General features: G+C 39.0%; 2 protein-coding genes across 4 annotated transcripts in view; one reads left to right on the forward strand and one right to left on the reverse strand.

Moving 5' to 3' along the window:
* TECPR2 (tectonin beta-propeller repeat containing 2) overlaps positions 1–10,748 on the reverse strand; it is a 40,882-nt gene extending 30,134 nt beyond the window's left edge. For 2 of the 3 annotated variants that reach the window (XM_048307874.1, XM_048307876.1), the window contains exons 1-7: positions 10,645–10,748; positions 5,538–5,822; positions 5,294–5,422; positions 4,737–4,868; positions 3,654–3,811; positions 2,227–2,539; positions 1,276–1,408 (exon numbers count right to left, since the gene is read on the reverse strand). In XM_048307874.1, the coding sequence (XP_048163831.1) occupies positions 1,276–1,408; positions 2,227–2,539; positions 3,654–3,811; positions 4,737–4,868; positions 5,294–5,422; positions 5,538–5,771 (1,099 nt within the window). In that variant the 5' untranslated portion in view covers positions 5,772–5,822; positions 10,645–10,748. Of the gene's footprint in view, positions 1–1,275; positions 1,409–2,226; positions 2,540–3,653; positions 3,812–4,736; positions 4,869–5,293; positions 5,423–5,537; positions 5,823–8,907; positions 9,020–10,644 lie in introns of those variants that run through there. The other variant, XM_048307875.1, reaches the window with a different exon arrangement.
* A 25-nt stretch (positions 10,749–10,773) lies between these two features.
* On the forward strand, positions 10,774–16,935 carry LOC125327869 (cyclin dependent kinase 2 interacting protein). The gene is made up of 5 exons (XM_048307879.1): positions 10,774–10,811; positions 12,046–12,214; positions 13,431–13,557; positions 15,094–15,223; positions 16,668–16,935. Exons 1-5 carry the CDS (start codon positions 10,805–10,807, stop codon positions 16,868–16,870), a joined length of 636 nt encoding a protein of 211 aa, XP_048163836.1. The 5' UTR covers positions 10,774–10,804; the 3' UTR covers positions 16,871–16,935.
* Positions 16,936–19,271: the final 2,336 nt, after the last annotated feature.

Below are 19,271 nucleotides of genomic sequence, written 5' to 3' on the forward strand. Positions count from 1 at the left end.
ATCTGAAACTGTCCAAAAGAAAAATAGAAGTATAAATACTATTTCAAGTGTAAGTACTAGCATCAAGTTAGTAGGGGCATAATGCTTGGAGAGTATTGAAAGAAAAGAGTATATATGCAAAAAAAAAAAAAAATTCTAAGCTCACAGCATTTAAAAATAAATATTTGCACACACACACACTATAAAACTTCCTGAAAATTAATCTGTATGAAATCACTTCCCCCCTAAACCCTGTATCAAGCTTCTAAAAGCAAAATTCTGAATTTATGTTTATGTATAAAGAACAGTACAGGTCTGCAGCTTGGAAGACCCAGCTGTATCACACACTGAAGTGCCATCCTATACCTTTAACTTCTTCATTCAAACATTCAGTAGCTAAGAAAAAAAATCAAGAAAAATTACCAGATAAATCGCTGTGGTGATTTACACTTCTAAAGGCTCCTTTAAAACTATACATGAAAGTTGAGATTAAAATAATAAACAGCCTCTAGTAGTTTGTGAGTAAAGAACTGCCTAAATGACTAAAGCTATTGCCAATATGTAATGACAAGCAAGATCTCCAGCATTCAGTGAGACTTCATAGCATATTTACTAGCATTTTGTTAATACGAAGCTAAGATGGAGTATTTAAATGCATTAGTAGGCCCTTTTAGAGAGTTCTAGTAACATAAATCTTTAACTCAGATGGCAACAGGTATTCAACAGTCAAATTATTTCTGGAATTTTAGTGAGCATTCTTTGGATTTATTTGCCAATTCTTTCTTTTTCATTGCTAGGAAGGCTGAGATTTCACCTGGAATGTGGCTGGTGACAGGCGGCACAAAATCAACATATTCAGCTATTGAGACTGATCCTAAAGGGATAACCATGATCAGGAATCCAGACTGCTTCAGCATCATGGTTCAGAATGAGCTCTCAAATGCACAGATTAGAGATGCCTCATTAGGTTAATGCTGATCCACTCTCAAAAAGGGCAACCATATTTAATTTCTTAATGCCCCCATTCTCACTGCAGCCAAAAGAGAAGCTCAGATAAGCAGATAGACTAAATCTCTAAATATAACCTATCAAAACAGATGAGTAACTCTACAGGACCTGGCAGGTTTTTGCAATAATCTGAAGAGTTTTGTGTGGGATTTGGTTTCGGTTTTGTTGGTTTGGGGGGTTTTTATATTAAAGAAGTATGATAGGCACCATGTTCCATGAGGTACACACTAATTTATACATATTAAACTTACTGATTTCTACATATTAAACTTACTAATCTATACAAACCTATTGATGACAGTCCTTCGGGTCTATTTGAAATTCTTATTATGTCTCTATCTCCTTTTAACAGAAAAATCTCATTGTTGGTACAGGACACAGACACAATATCACCGTATCCTTCTAAGCCACCAATCAAAGCCTATGAAGAGTCAACAGAGAAATAAATAATTGGCATCAGATTAACATACTGTTTGCACAACATGGTACTCTTAACAAAAGCATTTGCTGGATTTTAATCAACATAAGCAGTTACAGGATAAAGATTTTTATCCTATCCAAAAAAAAAAAAAAAAAAAAAGGCAAATGAAAAAAAGAAACAGGAAAGAACCCTTTAATCATGATGCAGCTCCGTTTTTATACTAAATTCCACAGATCTATTCTTTGTCCAACTAAAGGCAACTAAATATACCAAGTTAAGCAATATACAATTTGGTGGCAGAAGAGTGCCACAGTACAAATGTTTAATATCATTTAGACAAAAATATATTAACTTGTATCCACTTGCATATGCATTTTTAAGACAATGAAATAGCTAACACTACACTGTACACCAAATAAAAGATATTACTTATTTTTTTTCAGACACCAACAGTAGTAGAAGGGAAAGAATAAATACTTCCAGGCACATTTTATAAGCCTAAAAATATCTTTTTGCATGAACTCCTAGATTTTAGGTTTCTGTATGCTTCATTAAGCATCAAAATTGATTATGATGTTAAGACCTCAACTGAAAGCTTTAAATATATGTAATTTTCCTAAACAACATACTGAGCCAGTTGGTGAGTATATCATTGCAATGACAACTTGAGGAGGGAGACAATAAATATTCTTTTTTGTTCATTTTAAACATGGATGTAAATTGCAGACGTATAATGGGATAACCAAAACAGAGTCTCATGGCATAGTGTGAACAAAAATATGGAAGAAACAAAATATGCAGCCACAAGATTTATCTACCTGGTTCACAGTGTCTAGTAAATAGATGCTGTATTCGTTCCAGGTCAGCACCCATCCTTCTTGGAAAAAGCATGACACAAGCCCAAGGTGTTTCTCTGGAGAGCTGTAACTTCCTCTGTCAGGTGGTTCCAAACGAGGATACAGTTCAAAAGTTTTTATTCCTCCAGCAAATACATCTTTCAATATGAATGTGGCTTGAACAGTCCCATGAACATCAGACTTCCACAGACGAAGCCCAGGTCGTGCAGCAAATAATGTCAGGTCACTCTGTTTACACAGGCCAGGTATAAAACATGCTCCAAATTTGCCAGTGCTAAAATGCAAAAGAATTTATTTTAAAAGCTATATACTCAACTCAGAAACAATTTTTAAAACTAATGGCACAAATTTACAAACACAAATTATCAAAATCTTTGATTAAAATAGTCAGTCAAATGTCTGAAGAACAAATTGAGTTACAGTAAGACAAGAGCAGTAATTCCAAATAACAAGTTTTCACTCAGCTTTGGATGTCAGACACAACATCAATTAAGCAAGTCAAATGACTCTTCCTAATAAGCTTCATAGCCTTAATGCCCCTCTGTCCATCTCAAAAAGATCTTACTATGCACTCTTCCTTCTCCCAGAATTAATAAAAAACAAGCAAAACACTACAAACTAATGCAAAGAAACTGACAGCCTTTACTTGCAAGAAGCACAGAACAGACCTCAGCTGTTAAACCCTTCATTTCTCGTACACAGAAACACCACTACTATCACCCAAGAACACCCTTTGCCTGTAAGATGGCCCTTGGTACTCCTCTTACTATTCATATCCCTGAAAGATACATCATAAACCCTCTCTCAAGTGTAAATTTCCTCTGCTTAGAGATAGAGTCAGTCATGCTGCTCTATGACCAGGTTCCCCCTTCCTTACCCGAGAGAGATTATGTAAGAGAAGATGTCAAAGTCACACAAGAGGTTCCTAGTCTTCAACTGAAATTTAAGTGCTTACTATACATTCTCCCTATTAATTCACTTCAGTGTATAAGAAAAATGAGGATGCTGACTCGCCTTTTGCATCAAATATTACATCACCCGTTAGACAGACTTGTAAACAACGCTTGCTCACTCCAAGTCACAGTAAACAGAGAGGGACTGCAGAGGAAGTTTGGCAGTGATTTCAGTTTGAACAATGAGAAAATATCTTAAATATTTTTGCCTAATAGTGCCTTGAAAATATGATTGTGACATACTTGCAACCACATACTTTCTAAATAGGTGTAGTTGTCATTTCATGTTCGATCACCCATAGCTATTGTAACTAGCTTTTTATGAGCAAACTGCTGTGTTGTATTAATTTCACTGCCTAGATCACTCTGTCTGTAATTCACTTTGAAATGCTAGAATTAATAGATGAGCCTGCATCAGGATTTTACGAGGGTTACTTTTTTCTGGGCTGTGTTCCAACTTGGTTCACGGATTTCTCTTCTGTGTAAAAAAGCAGAGTCCGCTGTAAAGTAGAGACAAGCAGCACCTTCTGGTTGTAATCCAACTGGACAATCGAAGATGGCTCTTCCAATACAAGGCTGGAGTTGCAAAGACCCTTTCAAAGATACACACAATTCACAAGAGTCAAACCCTCCTAAAAATACAAGGTAGTAACTAACACTTCAAAGAAATTTATAAGCCCAAGAGAAAACAAATAAACAACAAAAAAAGCTTTTGAACTCCTGTTGCATGAAATTCACTTAATGAATATGGACTTAATTTACATAGGCAAGAGGGGAGTTTGATTGTGTGTGACACAATATGAAATGTAGTTTCTCTTGCAATATTAGTGCATACATTTTTCTTGAAATCAACAGAAACTTTAGGACACATTTTCTTCCTTCTTCCCCACTGCCAGGTCATACACACACTGAGGCAATCATTACTTTTGGTGATTTCTGTCAAACCAAACGGAGGGACGGTCACAGATACATCAGGACAGATGCTGTTTAAACTTTTCTTCCATATAGAAATTCAAGTTAGCATTCATTTTGTTGACATCTCAGGTCTGTATTAACTAACAAGATGTAAGAAAAATTCCATTTACTAGTAACATGCTAGTGAGCCAGCAGCAACCAAATGTTACTTTCATTCTACACTCTCGACTGAGATGCTGAACAATTTTGGAAGAAGTACTTCATCAATAGAGCCACATCAGTCAAAAGTACCCCTTCCAAACAAAAGAGAAAGTACTGGCAGAAATCTGAAGAAAGATGTGATAGTCAGTTCATGAAAAATGAGAAGAATCACTACTTCTTTTAAAATGTATTACTTTTTAAAAAAGGTAAGGCAGCTGTGCAGGAAATCCCATGGTTGCCTTGCTGGGTGTGCACATACTTGGCCAAGTGTACACATACCAATAAAGCCATCCAACTAAACACTTAACACTGAGCAATTAAGTAACTGCTAAAAATTTAAACACACAAGCATTCTTTCAGAAAGCGCAAATGTGAATTGAGGTCCCTATAACAGACACTCACCTGGTCTAGGTCTAGTGCAGAGTAGACAATCTTTCCTTTGTCATCTCCAGAGAATAATTTCATTCCATTGGGACTCCAAGCTAAAGCTGTAATGCTACTTTTGTGGATGCCAGCAACGTCAAATCTGCGAAGCTGTGAAACAATAAGAAAGCAATACAAGAATGAGCTGAAGAGAAAATGGATGCACAAAGCCTATTCAGTGACTCCTGACTGGTTTGACTGGAGATCAAGAACAAAAGCGCAGGTCCTTCTGAAGTTTACTTAGCTCAAAAACCCCATAACAATCCACCCCCCCCCCCGCCAAAGAGATTAGCCAACTATTACACATGAGAAATCTCTCAGAAGCATATTTGATTAAATACATCTTTTGTAACACAAAGCATGCTTTAATATTATTGTTTTATAAGTTTAACATATGAAGCCTAAGACATACTCACAGCTATTTGATTGCTTGGTTTCACTTGCTGGGTCTCACTCTTATAAAGAATCACAGTACCACTCTACCAGGATTGGCCATCCTAAACCTCACAGAAGTTTAGCCAAATGCAAAGATTTACCTGTTTGTTCCTTCCAGGTAATGAAGACACAAGCTGAAAAACTGCAACCCGACCTGAGGCTGTACCAACAGCAACCAGATCATCGAAACAACTCAACAGCTTTACAAAAGTTATAGATTCACACCTCCCCTGTTGAAACAAACCATACAAAGAACTCAGAATGTTAATGAGACACCGACAGGAGAGCTCAATTCTGAGCAACTCAGCTTCATTGGAACAGACAACAGTAAAAGTTAGTATTTACCTCAAAATTATATTTTTTCATCTGGTTTAAATGTCTGCAGTAGAGATAAAGCATTCCAATGCTGCTCCCCACAGCAATGTAGTCTCCATTGGTATCAAGTGCTGTGAGGTAAACCACAATAGAGCGAAAGCCCTTCTGGATCTTTGTAGGAATGGCATTGAGGAGATAATACAAGGGACAAAATTCCTTAAATATAACTGGTGAAGCCACAGATGCCATAGCAAGGATTTGCATCAGCAATTTTAAGGCTGAAATAAACACATCTACAGGACCACATAAGGAAATCTGAAAGACAAAAGCAAAAGACATGTCATTAACTTGTGTGGAGAGAATAAAAGGTTAACAGAAAGCCACAATTTAGTAAAAAAATAAGAAAAAATATTCAGTTTTTGCTTTGCATAAAGAAAAAGCAAGTTAAACTCTTGTAGTGAATGTAAGCTATTCTTAGAAGAAACTTTTCCTTACCAAAAAGTCTATTCCTTAGGTTCAGCTAACATATAAGGATGTATGGTAACCATTAAATATGGGATAACCACTTTTTCTTGCAGCTGTAAGCTTGTCAAAGATGAGTTCAAATGCAGTATTTCTCATCTCTCTAGTGAAAAAACCATAAGGCCTCTGACACTGAACAATCCATGTGATATATTTCTTCATCTTTCTGCAACCTCAACCCACAATCCAACCAGTGCCCAAGAGCATGGAATATTCACTGTTATCAGACAGTGCTGTAAGATCAAAGCAACAAACCAGCATTTGTGCTCCACTCCTTAATGCCCCACAGCCCAAGAAAAAACACAGCTGAGAAACAGTTCAGCTAGAGCTACATCTGCTATACATTCAAATAACAACCAAAAAATAAGAATAATGCAGGAAGAAATGGGGAAAGTAAAAATGAAAGAACTCCTATTTTCACAGACACAGGAAAGTATTCATGTAGCAACTGAATTTAGAAAGATAAGGAGCAAACAGGAAAAAAGTACCATATGTCCAGCTTTCCTTTTATGGATAAGAAAATAATTTCATGCTTGTGAGCAATACTGTAAATATACTTAGTGGGCAATATCTAAGAATAACAGAAACAAAGAATCTGTTTACCTTCTCCAAGAAAAACAATGTAGTCAGAGCTCATCACAGCAACAACATACTGGCACCTTCAGAAAAAGCTGACCATGAGGAACGTAAAAATATTCAAAAAATTTAATTAAACCCAGTAATTTTTCTCATCACTACAACCATGACAAGAACATTTTGCAGCACTAGATGCTGCTTCTCATGGGTGACTTTGAAACATGGAAAAGCAAAGCAGCTTTCACTTCTTAAATTTTATTTTGCCATGAGCAAGTCCGATTAACAGAATGGTATAGAGTCTACCAAAAATACTTGCAGTTTTCCAAGACAAGAATTTTGGATTTCTGTAGACACTAAAGTTTTCTGTGGTTGTTTAAGATCTTAACATTGAAGATTTTCTTTAGGTTCAGCAGTTAGAACTGCCTTACAGAAACAAAAACCAGAAATCTGCCAGTTGAAGTTAGAAATGCTTCTAAATGCTCACAATTATTCTGTGAAGTACTCCTACTGCAATTTGTGATATGTCCTATTGTGTCTAGTTTTTAATTCTCTAAGGATGGAAAATGTTTTTTGTTTGGCAGCTTCATACATTGCTTGCAATGTGTATCAACTAAATTAGAAAAAAAAAAAAAAAGAGCTGCCCTAGTTTTATATCTCCATTACTGTGAAAAGCTCTGGCATCTCAGTTTTCCAACTACTTCAGTTATTGGGCAAGAGCATTCAGCACACACACTTTGGGCCCTGCAACACTTGCTGTAAATATACAATTCCACTAAATCCAAAGGGCCTGTTTGCATGACATTGCCCATGCATGTCATAGCCAACACCATAGGAATAAAGACTGGTTATTTGGCTTGTATTTTATCTGTTACAAAAACTTTCAGTAACTATGCTAGAACCCGTTGTTAGATGTTCCTAATTGTGATAAATTTTACTGCTTGCTAGAGCTTAGAAATGAACTCCACTCTCCTCCAATGTTTACAACCTGTCATGACATGTATCTCATGAAATAGCAAAAAGGCCAGCTGACACGTGTCCAAACTATTTTTGAATGAAGAGTTAGTTTCAGAGATGTTTACTAAGTTAACAGATAACCTCAGTGCATCATGACATTTTCACAATATTTTCACAAACCATCTATTTCCTATCCTATATTTTAAGTCTCCTACCCCTTCCTTCAGCATTTACTACTTTCTACCTACAGTCAACTAAATATAAAAATAATCCACTGCTAGTCTAGTTTGCTGTTCTAAATGTGCTGTTTTGCCATCTTAGTAATTTTACTAGTCAATGGTCTTTTTTCTTTTCTCTAATAAAACAAAATCCAGTCTTTGTCCTGAGTCTCATATGTACAAATCTTCCTCTATCTAACCTCAACTTCTACCATTATCCAGCTACTGCCTCATGAATTTCACATATTTTGGTTTTTAAGTCCCCTTTGTGACTCTTGCAATTTACATCTGCCAGCATCCAAAGCTGCTCTTGTAGCTAGAACCATCTCACACTCCTCAGTTACTAGAGGACCTTCCAAGCCCTCAGAATTCATCCTCTTTCTTAGTTTCCATCACTTATTCCTCCAGCTCAACTAAAACATTAAAATATAGTAACTAATTACCAACTATGGAAATATGCAAATTTGTATTATCCAGAAAAAGACTTTTCCTCTTTCCTCTACAATAACCCTATCTGCAACCTGATACATATTTTGGAAGCGTACATTTAATTTAAAAAAACACAAAAAAGGAGAATTTTATATGGTTTTTTCTTCCCACTCACAAAAAAAAACATGGGAGGAATTATTTCTTGTCACATACTAAGTTAAAAAACTCTGCTGTTAGGTTAAGGTTCTCACTCTTTGTAACATTTAAATACAATCTCTGATGGCAAAGTAGTCAATAAAACAAATTAAGATTTTGTTCTCTATAACCCATTCACCCTGTACAATCAAAAAAAAGGAAAAATTTATCAATGAACTATTATTTCTTTACAGTGTATACAAATTAGTTTCATCTTGAGTGCTTTACAGATTAACACAATGCTTGTACTGCTTGTGTAAATATAAGTGAAAGCTCAAAATCATAATTTCATTATAAATACTACTAATTAAGTAATTTTATCTACACTAGCCAAATGTGTAAGGGACTAGAATATCTCCAGTGTGGCCTGTACATTCAAAACATCTGCATAAATGCCCCAATTCTCTGCTTTTGAGCCTAAAGTCTTCAATATCCCTCTAATGACAGTTGTGTATCACATGTAGTCTCTAACAGCTTCAGGATTAATTGTTATCTGGTTTTCCTACCTCATTAATCAAAGGCAAACAGTGGATATAATCTATTTTCTAAGCAGATTTTGGGACTGGATGCATTTGTTCAGTCTGCCTTGGCCACAGTTATGCTGAAGTACGTAACAGTCGTATAGGGCAAATCAGCTTGTGCTAAGCAGCTGTCCTGCAGCAGAGATAAAGTAGAGAAAAACAGCACACCAAAAACAATCACCAGACAGACTCCTTCCTTCTAAACTCTCAGACTTCACAAGTTCTTAAATACTACATTCAAGGCTATGTTTTGAAAAGCAGCTTTTTAAATTTTTTTTTTTCTGGTCTTAGAACCAGGAATAAGGCTCAATGCTGCCTAACGGAGGCAACTAAAGTGAGAGATAATCCTGTAGTTCAGCAGACAGGCAGTAGTTAAAGGCTCACTGCCAGGATATGCCACAGATAGACTGCAGGAAGCTAAAGCTGTCACTGCATTTCTCTAAGCCCAAGGGTCCTGTTTGTAGAAGATGGACAACAGCTCCATTTTTTTTTTTTAAATCTTTGACATTAAAACTTAAATGTAAGTTCTTCAGAGCACAGACAAACTCCCCTATGACCACAGCTACACACAACAGTCTCTGTTCTCAGCTAGATCCTGCCAACTAAAAAGGAAAGCGGTTTTCTTTTCTAATACTTCTCACACATTTAGCCCCAGAGCCAGCTACCCCACTGTCACATCTCCAAAGCTTTTCACAGCAGAATGCTGCCAAGCAGAGCAAAGACCACAAACACACACCCTGCCAAAGGAGCTCTGCTTTCATGTGTCCTGCACACAGGCAAATGACCAGCTGGCACACAGGTCATGGTTACCTGATTAACGGACACTTGGCTTTACACAACTCATGAAATGTTGCATTTTTGGCTCAAATGAGGTTTGTTTCTTTTCTGTGTGACATCAGAAAGGGTAAGAAAAGGAGAACCCACAGTCGCTGCACATCCTTATAGGGATGGGAAAACTCAGCTGTATTCATGCTGATGGTCTTGTGACACCCTACGAAACCGTCACAGGATCCTGGAATGGTTTGGGTTGGAGGGGACCCTAAAGATCAGGTAGTTCCAATCCTCCCACCATGGGCAGAGGCACCTGAGGCACCTGAGAGGCAGATTGCTCTGAGCCCCATCCAAGCTCTCCTTGAACACTTTCAAGGATGGAGTATCCACTGCTTCTCTAGGCAACCTGTTTCAGCACCTCACTACTCTCACAGTGAAGAATCTATTCCTAACATCTAACACAAATCTCCCCTTCTTTCAGTTCGAAGCCATTCCCCCTTGTCTTAATTTCCCCTCCTCAAATGTATTTCTTATACATATTCTATTGAAACATATTCAGATGTTCCAAATCATTCCTTCCCAACAGGTGCCTTCTCGCTGCAGCCCCTGCCAGAGAAGGACAGAGCCAGTGGCTCCCGGCCGGACACCCGCGGGGCTGCCTCGCCTTCCCGCCGGCTTTACCTCGGCTTATGCCGGATTTACCGCCCAGACGAGAGCCCTGGCAAGGGGAGGGCGACGCAGCCCCTCCAGCCGCTCCGCGGGCGGTAACAGCCGCCGAGCCCCCGCCGGAGCACGCCCCGAGCCCCCTCACCGAGCGCTGCCCGCGCCCCGGGAGCAACGCCCGCAACAGGCGCCCGCAGCAGGCCCCGCTTGCGGAGCCCAGGGAGGGGAGCGGGAGCGGGCCGGCCCTGAAGGGTCCCCCCGGCTCCGCGGGGACGCGGCTGCACTCACCGCTCCGGAGCGCGGGCGGCGGCTCAGGAAGGGCAGCAGGGAGCGACGTCGCCGGGCCCCGAGGCGGCGGAGCGGCGGCGGCCCCGGTGCCTGCGCCGCTCGGGGGCCGGGCTGGGCGGGGCCGGACGTGAGCGAACTTCCGCGGGGCGGTGGGGCCGCCATGGCGGGTGAGTGAAGGGGGGGAGCTGGGGGAAGCGAACGGGGGGCGGTGGGGAGCAGCCAGAGGCCGCGTGTCGGCGTTTTCTCAGCAAACTAACGAGGTTTAATGTGCCTGTGGTGCCCTGCCAGCCCGCCGGGCCGCCACTGTCACGCCCTGGTGTGCACCGTGCCCAGCACCTCGCTCACGCCCCGGGTGGAGCGGGGGCCTCCCGTGTCTCCCCATGTCTGTAATCACATCCCTGTGAATAAATATCTAAAGGGTGGGTGTCAAGAGAATTGAGCCAGGCTCTTCTCGGTGGTGCCAACCAACAGGACGAGAGACAGCGGGCAGAAACTGATGCACAGGAAGTTCCACCTGAACATGAGGAAGAACTTCTTTACTGTGCTGTGACTGAGCCTTGAAACAGATTGGCCAGAGAGGTTGTGCAGGCTCCGTCACGGGAGATACCCGAAAACCATCAGGACGTAATCCTGTGCCACGTGCTCTGGGATTGCCCTGCTTCCAGCAGGAAGGTTGGACCAAGTGACCCACTGTGGTCCCTCCCAACCTGACCCTTTCTACGATTCTGTGTCGACTTTACATCTTTTTATGTGACGAACTCTTTTCAGGCATCTGTGTGGATAGAAGTTGAAGCCAGCAAACATTCAGGCACGGCATTTGGCTTGGCTTTGACCCCTGCTTTGGCTGCCAGGGCAGGGCCTGCTTTGTGTGATCAGAGGATGTGCAGTGGGTTCCTACAGCTGTCTGGCCTCCAGACACCACGAAACGAGGGCTTTCTGCTCAGCAATAAAGCACCCACCGCCTTCAGCGGGACCCAGCCTTCCCCCAAACTCTTACAGCTCACGTGTTGCTGTGAGTTAATTCTGACATTCATGGCATGAGCACTGCATGCATGCACAGTAATTGCTGCCATGGTTTCTTTCTGTCATACCCTGCGTAAGCATCTGTCATTTGATGTCAGTAGACTGCTAGATCTGCCAGCACTACAAAGCCACTGCCGTCCATGCTGCAACATCACATCTCAGAATGTGCTTGCATTTGTTTAATAATACAGTTTTCTTGTAAATAGCAATAGTTGAGGAATTAGATTTCATGATCAAAGATGGTTAACGTAAATTCCATTTTACTTTAATCAATATTTACCAGTAAAGCAAGGAAATCCTTAACACAAATAGCTGCCGGACACTGATTTGTTTTCTATATGCTTTAAATGGCTTCAATATCTTTATTTTCTCATACAGCAAAAACTCCTCCTGATAATACTCCAAGAAGGCCTGTTTTATCTGTCAGTGCAAGAAAAATTAAAGATAATGCAGCAGACTGGCATAATTTAATGATGAAATGGGAGAGACTGAATGATAATGGATTTACTACGGCAAACAAAATAGTCAACATGAGGATCAGTGAGCAGTAAGTATGCTAATTCGAGTACAGATAGCAGAAAGATTGCTTTTATTGAGAGAATAATCTGCTTTCTTCACTAGAAAGTTCTTTTTGGTGATCGGGAAATAACATGTCACAGTGGATAAACTAGCTCTTAGATCAAACCCAGCAGTTGCATTCTTTGGTTACAGAAACTATCTACATTCAAATAATGTCTCATATAGTAATGATATTTGCAAGAAATGAGAGATGTTTATTTTACATAGTCAAACATAATGTATTTAAAATCCTTATATAATATACCAAGTTAAAATCTAGTTCTATAAACTTCAGCCCATGTGAGTTCCCTTATTCTCTCGCACATTTTACAGTGAGGTGAGTATTACCAAGTTTCACTCAAGTCAAAAGTTCAGAAGGTTTTAAGAAAGAATCACTGATTTGTACAGACAAAAAGGTTTTAACAGTGATGATTTAAAAGAAAACCAACAAAGAACAAAAATACCACAACACAACCACCATAAAAAAACCCCAAAACAAAACCAAACCCACCAAAAAACTGAAAAAAACCCCACTTTGGTAGAGCTTTTATTTTCATGCTGTAATGAAAAACCTTAGTCAACAGGGCTTTGAGCAGGTTCTCCAGGGTCCTGACAGCTGAAGAGGGTTTGTCTGACAGGGTTCTGGCAGGTACAAGCTGAGGAATATTTTGCTGTAATGGTGCCAGATGTTGTTTTTACTCACTAGCAGCTCTCTCTCCTCGGTCTAAGTTTACAGCTGGTGTGGGAAAGTCTGCCAGATGGGGCAGGTGTCTGTACATTGGCTGCTCTGGTGTCACAGATAAATAAATGTCTTGCCTTAAATTGTGCACAAAGGTGAGTTTGTGGTGAGGCACCAGATTATCCCGTGGAGCAGCTGAAGCTTGAGCATACCTTGTCCATTATGAGAGAACAACCTCCAGCACAGGGGCAAGGTAAAGAGGGAAAAAGTACTGTCTTAACACCTGCAAATGTTTTTTCAAGCATATATTCTAAGGTAGCGTAGTTCTGTTTTTCTCTGAAGATTGTGGTACTAGCCCCATTTGCTCACATGGCCAGCTATGCTTTGTGCTATTTTTATGTAGGAATTCTCATAAGCAGCCTGTGAGAGAGAGATTTTGTAGGATCAGACCACAAGGATTTAAAATCTGCACTGGTCAAGTAAACCTATATGCAGTTGTTTACACTGCCTTATGTTTCTATTTTAGATTTCAAGACAACAAACTGGAGATAGCATGTGATAACAATGCCACAGAACCTGAAAAGCCAACCCCAAAATACAATGAAGAGTTGGACAATTGTTGTGCAGAATTACTAGAGACCTTAAAGCATATGGTAATACTCATTTTTCAGACTTAGTCAATATGAATCAATTCTAAGCGTGCTCAAGTTACAAGGAAATGTCCTGAAGTATTTATTGTAGACAGAAGATTGAGATTTTCATTTATAGTTCTTTGGCTTCAAACCTTAATGACTATAAATCCAGAGTGCACCATTTATTTGATTGATTGGTAAATTTGAAAGTTGGTTTTACATCTGCTGTCTGCTTATAGTTCTGCTCCCCCCTTTATAAAGTGATCTGGAAACAAATCATAGAAAGAATGCATTCCAAAGCTGCACCTGTTTTCTGTTTTCTCATCCTGGATAGTCCTTCTGTTTAGAACAAAAGAAACAGCAGAACATAAAGCAGTGCTTTACCTGCCATCATACCTGTGCAGCTGTCTTTGATCAGACATAATGTCATATTTTTAGCCTGCCTACCTGCATTTGCTGTGCAGATCTCCTCCTCTGGAGAGTGGAGTAAGATAATTATTATGTAACCCACCTTTTTTTCTGGATACCTTGCTAGGAATTATTGTCACCTGTCAGTTTGACAGGAAGCAAAAATTTTTTTTTCTGCCTGGTACTGTAATTTTAAATTCTTATCAAAAATAGCTTCTATAGCCTTTTGCCAAAGTGGAGGCCCCCATTAAAAGGACGGTAGATCTTTTTTTTATATAGACAGGATACAGTCCTCCAGTATTTAGAAAAAATAGAAAACTGGGTAGATTTGCCTCAGATTTTGTTCTGTGGGGAAAATGTGGGGGTTTTTTTCTTTTTTTTTCCTTGAGGTGCTTTTGTATTCAGACTATAAATGCATTGATGAAATTTTTTACTCTTCCTGAGTAACAGAGGAGTCTGAGCAGCCAGTGTTAGATTGGATACTAAACATAGCTACTTTGACCTAATTTATTTTTCATTCCTTAGGAGTTTATGTGAGCTTATAGGTTCATAGATGTATCTGTGGTTTAGCTGCTTGACTTAAAGATACTGCCCGCAAGCTTCATTTTGGTGTAAATATTCATACCCAAATGCACAAAGTAAGGTGAACATGAAGGAAGTGGATAGAATGAACTGTTTTTTGAAGCAAGCTGTTAGATCAGCCTAGATATATTGTCAGTAGTAGCTTGAGCTGCTTTTCTCACCTGCTGCTGATCCTTTGAAATTAAAGTCATCTCGATATGGTAATGTTAGAAAACATGATAGGGCTTGTGCTACACCTGTGTGATGTTTTTCCCCAGTGCTAAATTGCTATAGGAAAAACTAGGGAGGTGAAAAAATGAGACGGCTCTAGTGTATTTCTAAATGAGGGAAACAAAAGAATGTGCAAAATCAGAGTCATATCTGCAGAGTTCAGAATTTCACGATATCTCATACTAAATCTGTATATAGACTCCAGCTTTGATTCCTGTCTGGAGTTAAAAAAATGTGAGTTAGAAACATTAATACTAAATAGCCTTCACAAATAGTGTGTTTTTTAAAAATGCTTAGTATTACAGTAGCCTAATGTTCCTGAGATATTCATTAACGTTCCATGTTCATCATTTTCAGACAAAAATACAACTGAAAATGGAAAAGCTTACTTCAACTACTAAAGCGATCTGTGACTTGGAAACATTCCACCATGGAGCTGGGAATTGCACAGCACCCTTCTTTCATACATGGCCCACACCATACTTCTGTAAGTAAAATATTGATTATTTTAGCTAGTTACATTGTGTCATCAATGTCATCTAATTTATGACTGAAAAATAAGCCCTCTTATCTGGATGTCTTGCCTGAGAGGGAGAGAGTGCTGTCTCCTTTACAATTGACTAATCAATAAACACATGAATGCACCACTTGGTTTAGGGTTACTGCTGATGACTGCCAAGCATTGTCTGACATGCAACAATTACAGCATAGAACTAAATTTGTCAGCAGTTTACAATGTCCAAGCTGCAACAGCCACATCCTCTGCAAGCAGAGATGTATTTGCAACTTGCTGGTGTTAAGCTGCAGGCTTAACTACTTGACTTGTTACTTGACACTGAAATTAAATCCTTGAATGCAAAGAGCAAGCTATACCTCAGTTAATTCTCAAGCAGTCAAAGAAAAATACCTCTGATCTCAGTGTCAGTCAAGTAAAAAAATGTTACAGTCTACTGTTAATATTAATTCTTTCAGCATTCAGTTGATGGCAAAAGGTAGTGCCTCCATACTGGTATTACCCCAGTTTTAAAACGGAATTCAAGAGAAGCCTGATTTCATGTGAGACACCTGCCGCCTTTGTGAAGTGAAAATCATACCTCTGTGAAGCCCTGCTTTGTACTTCACTACCACAGTTTAGCAGGAATCTTATGTATTAGTTTCTGCCAGCTTAAAAGAATGACAAAGACAACTGCTGTCAAAACACCCATTGTGACTGAATCATTTAGTGATGCTGTCTACTCCATGAAAGACTAAATCCTTCTGAAGGCAGTGATAGTTCAGGTTAAGTTAGAAACACAAGATCAGTCTTTCTTTAAAAATACTTTGTGCGGTTACTTTTTAAGAAGTCAAACAATGAAAGATTACAGATGCATTTGTACCCCTCTAACATTATTGCTAACATAACCAGTAACAGTTTTTACAATAAACACTTCAGTTTTGATCTGTTGGGGATTTTTGCTGTTGTTTTTCACTATTGGTGTTACTCATTGCTGATCATTCATTGCTGAAGTGCATCACAGTATGTGAGAGCATCCTTTAGATTAGCTAAAATCAAGAGGGACTCTAAAATGTGAAGCTTGTATTGCAGGATAGCATTACCAAATTTTAAAATCAAATTTTGGTTATTTGAGGAATAGCTGTAATTGATAATATTACAATGGGTCCTGACAACCAGTGCCACTGCTTATTCTATAATTAAATGGGGACTCATGTCAAAATCAGAATTGTGTAAAATATATCCCAAATTGTTTAGCATTTTATATTCTAATGTAAAAACATGATTAATGCTGTAAAAAAAAAAAGATGGCTAAATTGAGGGAATAGCTTATGTAAGGTAGGGGGTTTTATGATCCACATATTACAAGTATAATTTAGCTTTTAGAGAATTGCTGAAATGTTCTGGTCAATGTGTTTGGTTTTTCAATCCATTTCAGATGAGGTTTGTCTGAAGCTCTCTGAAATGTACAAGAAGGAACTAAAACTCAAGCAAACAATTGTGCAAGACATTGCTCATTCTGCTGACCAGGATCTGATGATGGTGTATTTATCATCATGGTTGTATCAGCCTTACATTGAGAACAGCAGCACACTGCTGCTTGAAGCCATGCTGCTGGAAACAGGACACAGGCAGTGCTAGAATTCCAAAGGTTACATGGCTGGGTTCTAGTGATGCTTACATGAAACTGAATTGGCAAATTGCAAGGCTTACCAAGTAAGTTGATTTTTTGTAAAACTTATTAAAAATATTTTTCTCTATTTGTATTCCTTACTTTGTCTCAGCTGATACTCCTTTTCCTGTGTGGGACAATCTGGTTTTGGTTGGTTTTATCTATTTTAGGGCAACACAGAGGCTACAGGTAGGAGGCTAAGTCCTCTATAATCAGAAAGAGGTAAGGACTGCTTGATGGTCTGGGGGGATTCAATGCATATAGAAGAGAAGCTACAGCAAAAAATGTTACTTCCTCCAAAGTCTGGACAGCCTAACATACCTACATGGTCCCTTTTGCCATCAAAATTCAACACTTCTTGATCTCTACATGGGGGTTTTTTTTGCATGAATTAACAGGGCAAATGTTTTTGTACTTGCTTTATAAGTGGAGGAGAGGGAAGCACAAAAGGAAGAATCCAAAAGGATCCACATAGTTTGGTATGTGGTTTTGAAATGCTCTTGCAGACAATAGTGTAAATTCTGGATTGGTTTTGATTCTGGTGATGGGTACATCACCCTCGGAGAGTGATCCAAGCCTGAACCAGCAGCCAGGAAGTTTTAAGAAGGTGTAAGGTATAAGAAGGTCTTGTCCCTTTTAATTAATTTTAACTTCTTTTTTTTTTTAAGAGATGTTTCATGAAAGCATCTGTTGTATAAAACAAAACCTTCTTTAGTCAAGGCTGTATCCCGTATTGTTTGCTCCCTGTCATGGGGCTCAGTAAGTTTTTCCTTAGATTACTGTTACTGATGTCAAGTGGTTTTGGTTTGAAGGTGTGTTCCTGTGTACTGACAGGAAAAGCAGGGTCACTTACCTACTTAGCTCCAAGCTGAAAACTCGTAAGCTTAGTGGGGAAATAACATCAGTTTCCTGCAGTAACAGGACAGACAGTCATGAATTGAAAAGTTTTCTTGAAATGTTGCTCTGTTGAACAATGAGGTTGTTTCTGGCAGCTAATAAGAGTTCTATTCTTAGCCTGCAATTCCAGCATATGAAAAGAAATTCTGCAGTAGCTCAAGAATACAGTTAGGAACAGCTTTGTTGGGTTTTGTTATTTTTTCAGTGGAAGTGTTCCACCTAGTTTAACAGCCACCTTAATTCATCTGAGTAGGGCCAGACCTGTGTCACTATGGAAACATCTCCGTACTTCAAAAATATTTTCCAAGGAGAAAAGATTGGTTCACATATAGAACTGTGCTTTTAAGATGAGAGTAGGTGTATTGTATTTCCCAGCATGGGCAAATTGATAGGGAAGGCAAAATTGAGGCCAATTTTCATTTTCTGCACAGGAGGTAATTGTGGTTTGTTCTCACTTCTTAAGAGGAAAGAAGCTCTTCAGGAACAGGTCTTCATATCCACAGACCCTCTTGCTTATTGACTGTTGTTGGACGTTGGAAGATTACTGCAAAACCATTGCAGAGATGTTTTGTCATTCCAGCTCTAAGCAGTTGATTGGTATATTTGTAGCCCTCAGATATAATTATTAGACAGTCAGTACAAAAGAGTATCATAAAGAATTGGTCACTGCAATCGAAGACTGCAAGACCAGCAGAACTTTGCTTTGTATACTACCTTCACTTACAAGGTAGGTCTGTATGCTCTGGCAATTACCACCTCCTAAAAAAGAGGGAAAAAACCCCAAAACAAATAGTAACACATTAATAACTCATTAACATACAGTATCTTTCACAACTACTCATAAAAGGCAACATTTTGGGTAATAAAATTCATCTCCTACTCAGGCAACCAAGAAAAAAACGCACCAAACAAAAAAGCCTAACTCAACTATGTTTAAAGGGACATAGTAGAGCAGTTTATGTAATCTGTGAATTGTCTTCTCTTTTGTTTAGATTCAATTTTAGTGGTTTTCTTCAGTAACAATATCATGAAAAAAATCAGTGTTCATACTTGATTTAAGTACAATTCTCCTGTCCTTGGCAGATTTGCCTGATTATCCCAGTAGCTGCATCTATTCAGCAATGAGGTAGCACACACATTTTAAGGTAACATTTTATGTTACCACTTTTCAGTAATGTCTGCTCATTTAATGCTGTTCTTTTGCACCTGCTAAACATATTGACAGAAAAGACAGTGCCTCAGACAGGATGCTGGTAGGTCTCCACAAAAATATAATATGATCCAAGGATCATATTGAGAGTATGACAAAAATTCAAGTAATTTGCCAAGTGCTCTCCGTGCCTAAAGAAAGTCCCTTTGTATTATGATTAAACAGTACAAGGTAGTGTGGAGTTACTAGGAAGGTCAAAGTGTAGAATTCATAAAGGATGCGTCATCTGAAAGAAAAGTCTAATACCAGTCTAACAAAAATAG

The sequence above is a fragment of the Corvus hawaiiensis genome, chromosome 6 (genome assembly GCF_020740725.1).
Source record: "Corvus hawaiiensis isolate bCorHaw1 chromosome 6, bCorHaw1.pri.cur, whole genome shotgun sequence".
In the NCBI taxonomy this organism is placed as follows: Eukaryota; Metazoa; Chordata; class Aves; order Passeriformes; family Corvidae; genus Corvus; species Corvus hawaiiensis.

Coding starts and splice junctions, on each gene's coding strand:
- LOC125327869 (XM_048307879.1), top strand. Junction 13,558..15,093: donor TAGAGACCTTAAAGCATATG/GTAATACTCATT, acceptor CATCATTTTCAG/ACAAAAATACAACTGAAAAT. Junction 15,224..16,667: donor ATGGCCCACACCATACTTCT/GTAAGTAAAATA, acceptor AATCCATTTCAG/ATGAGGTTTGTCTGAAGCTC.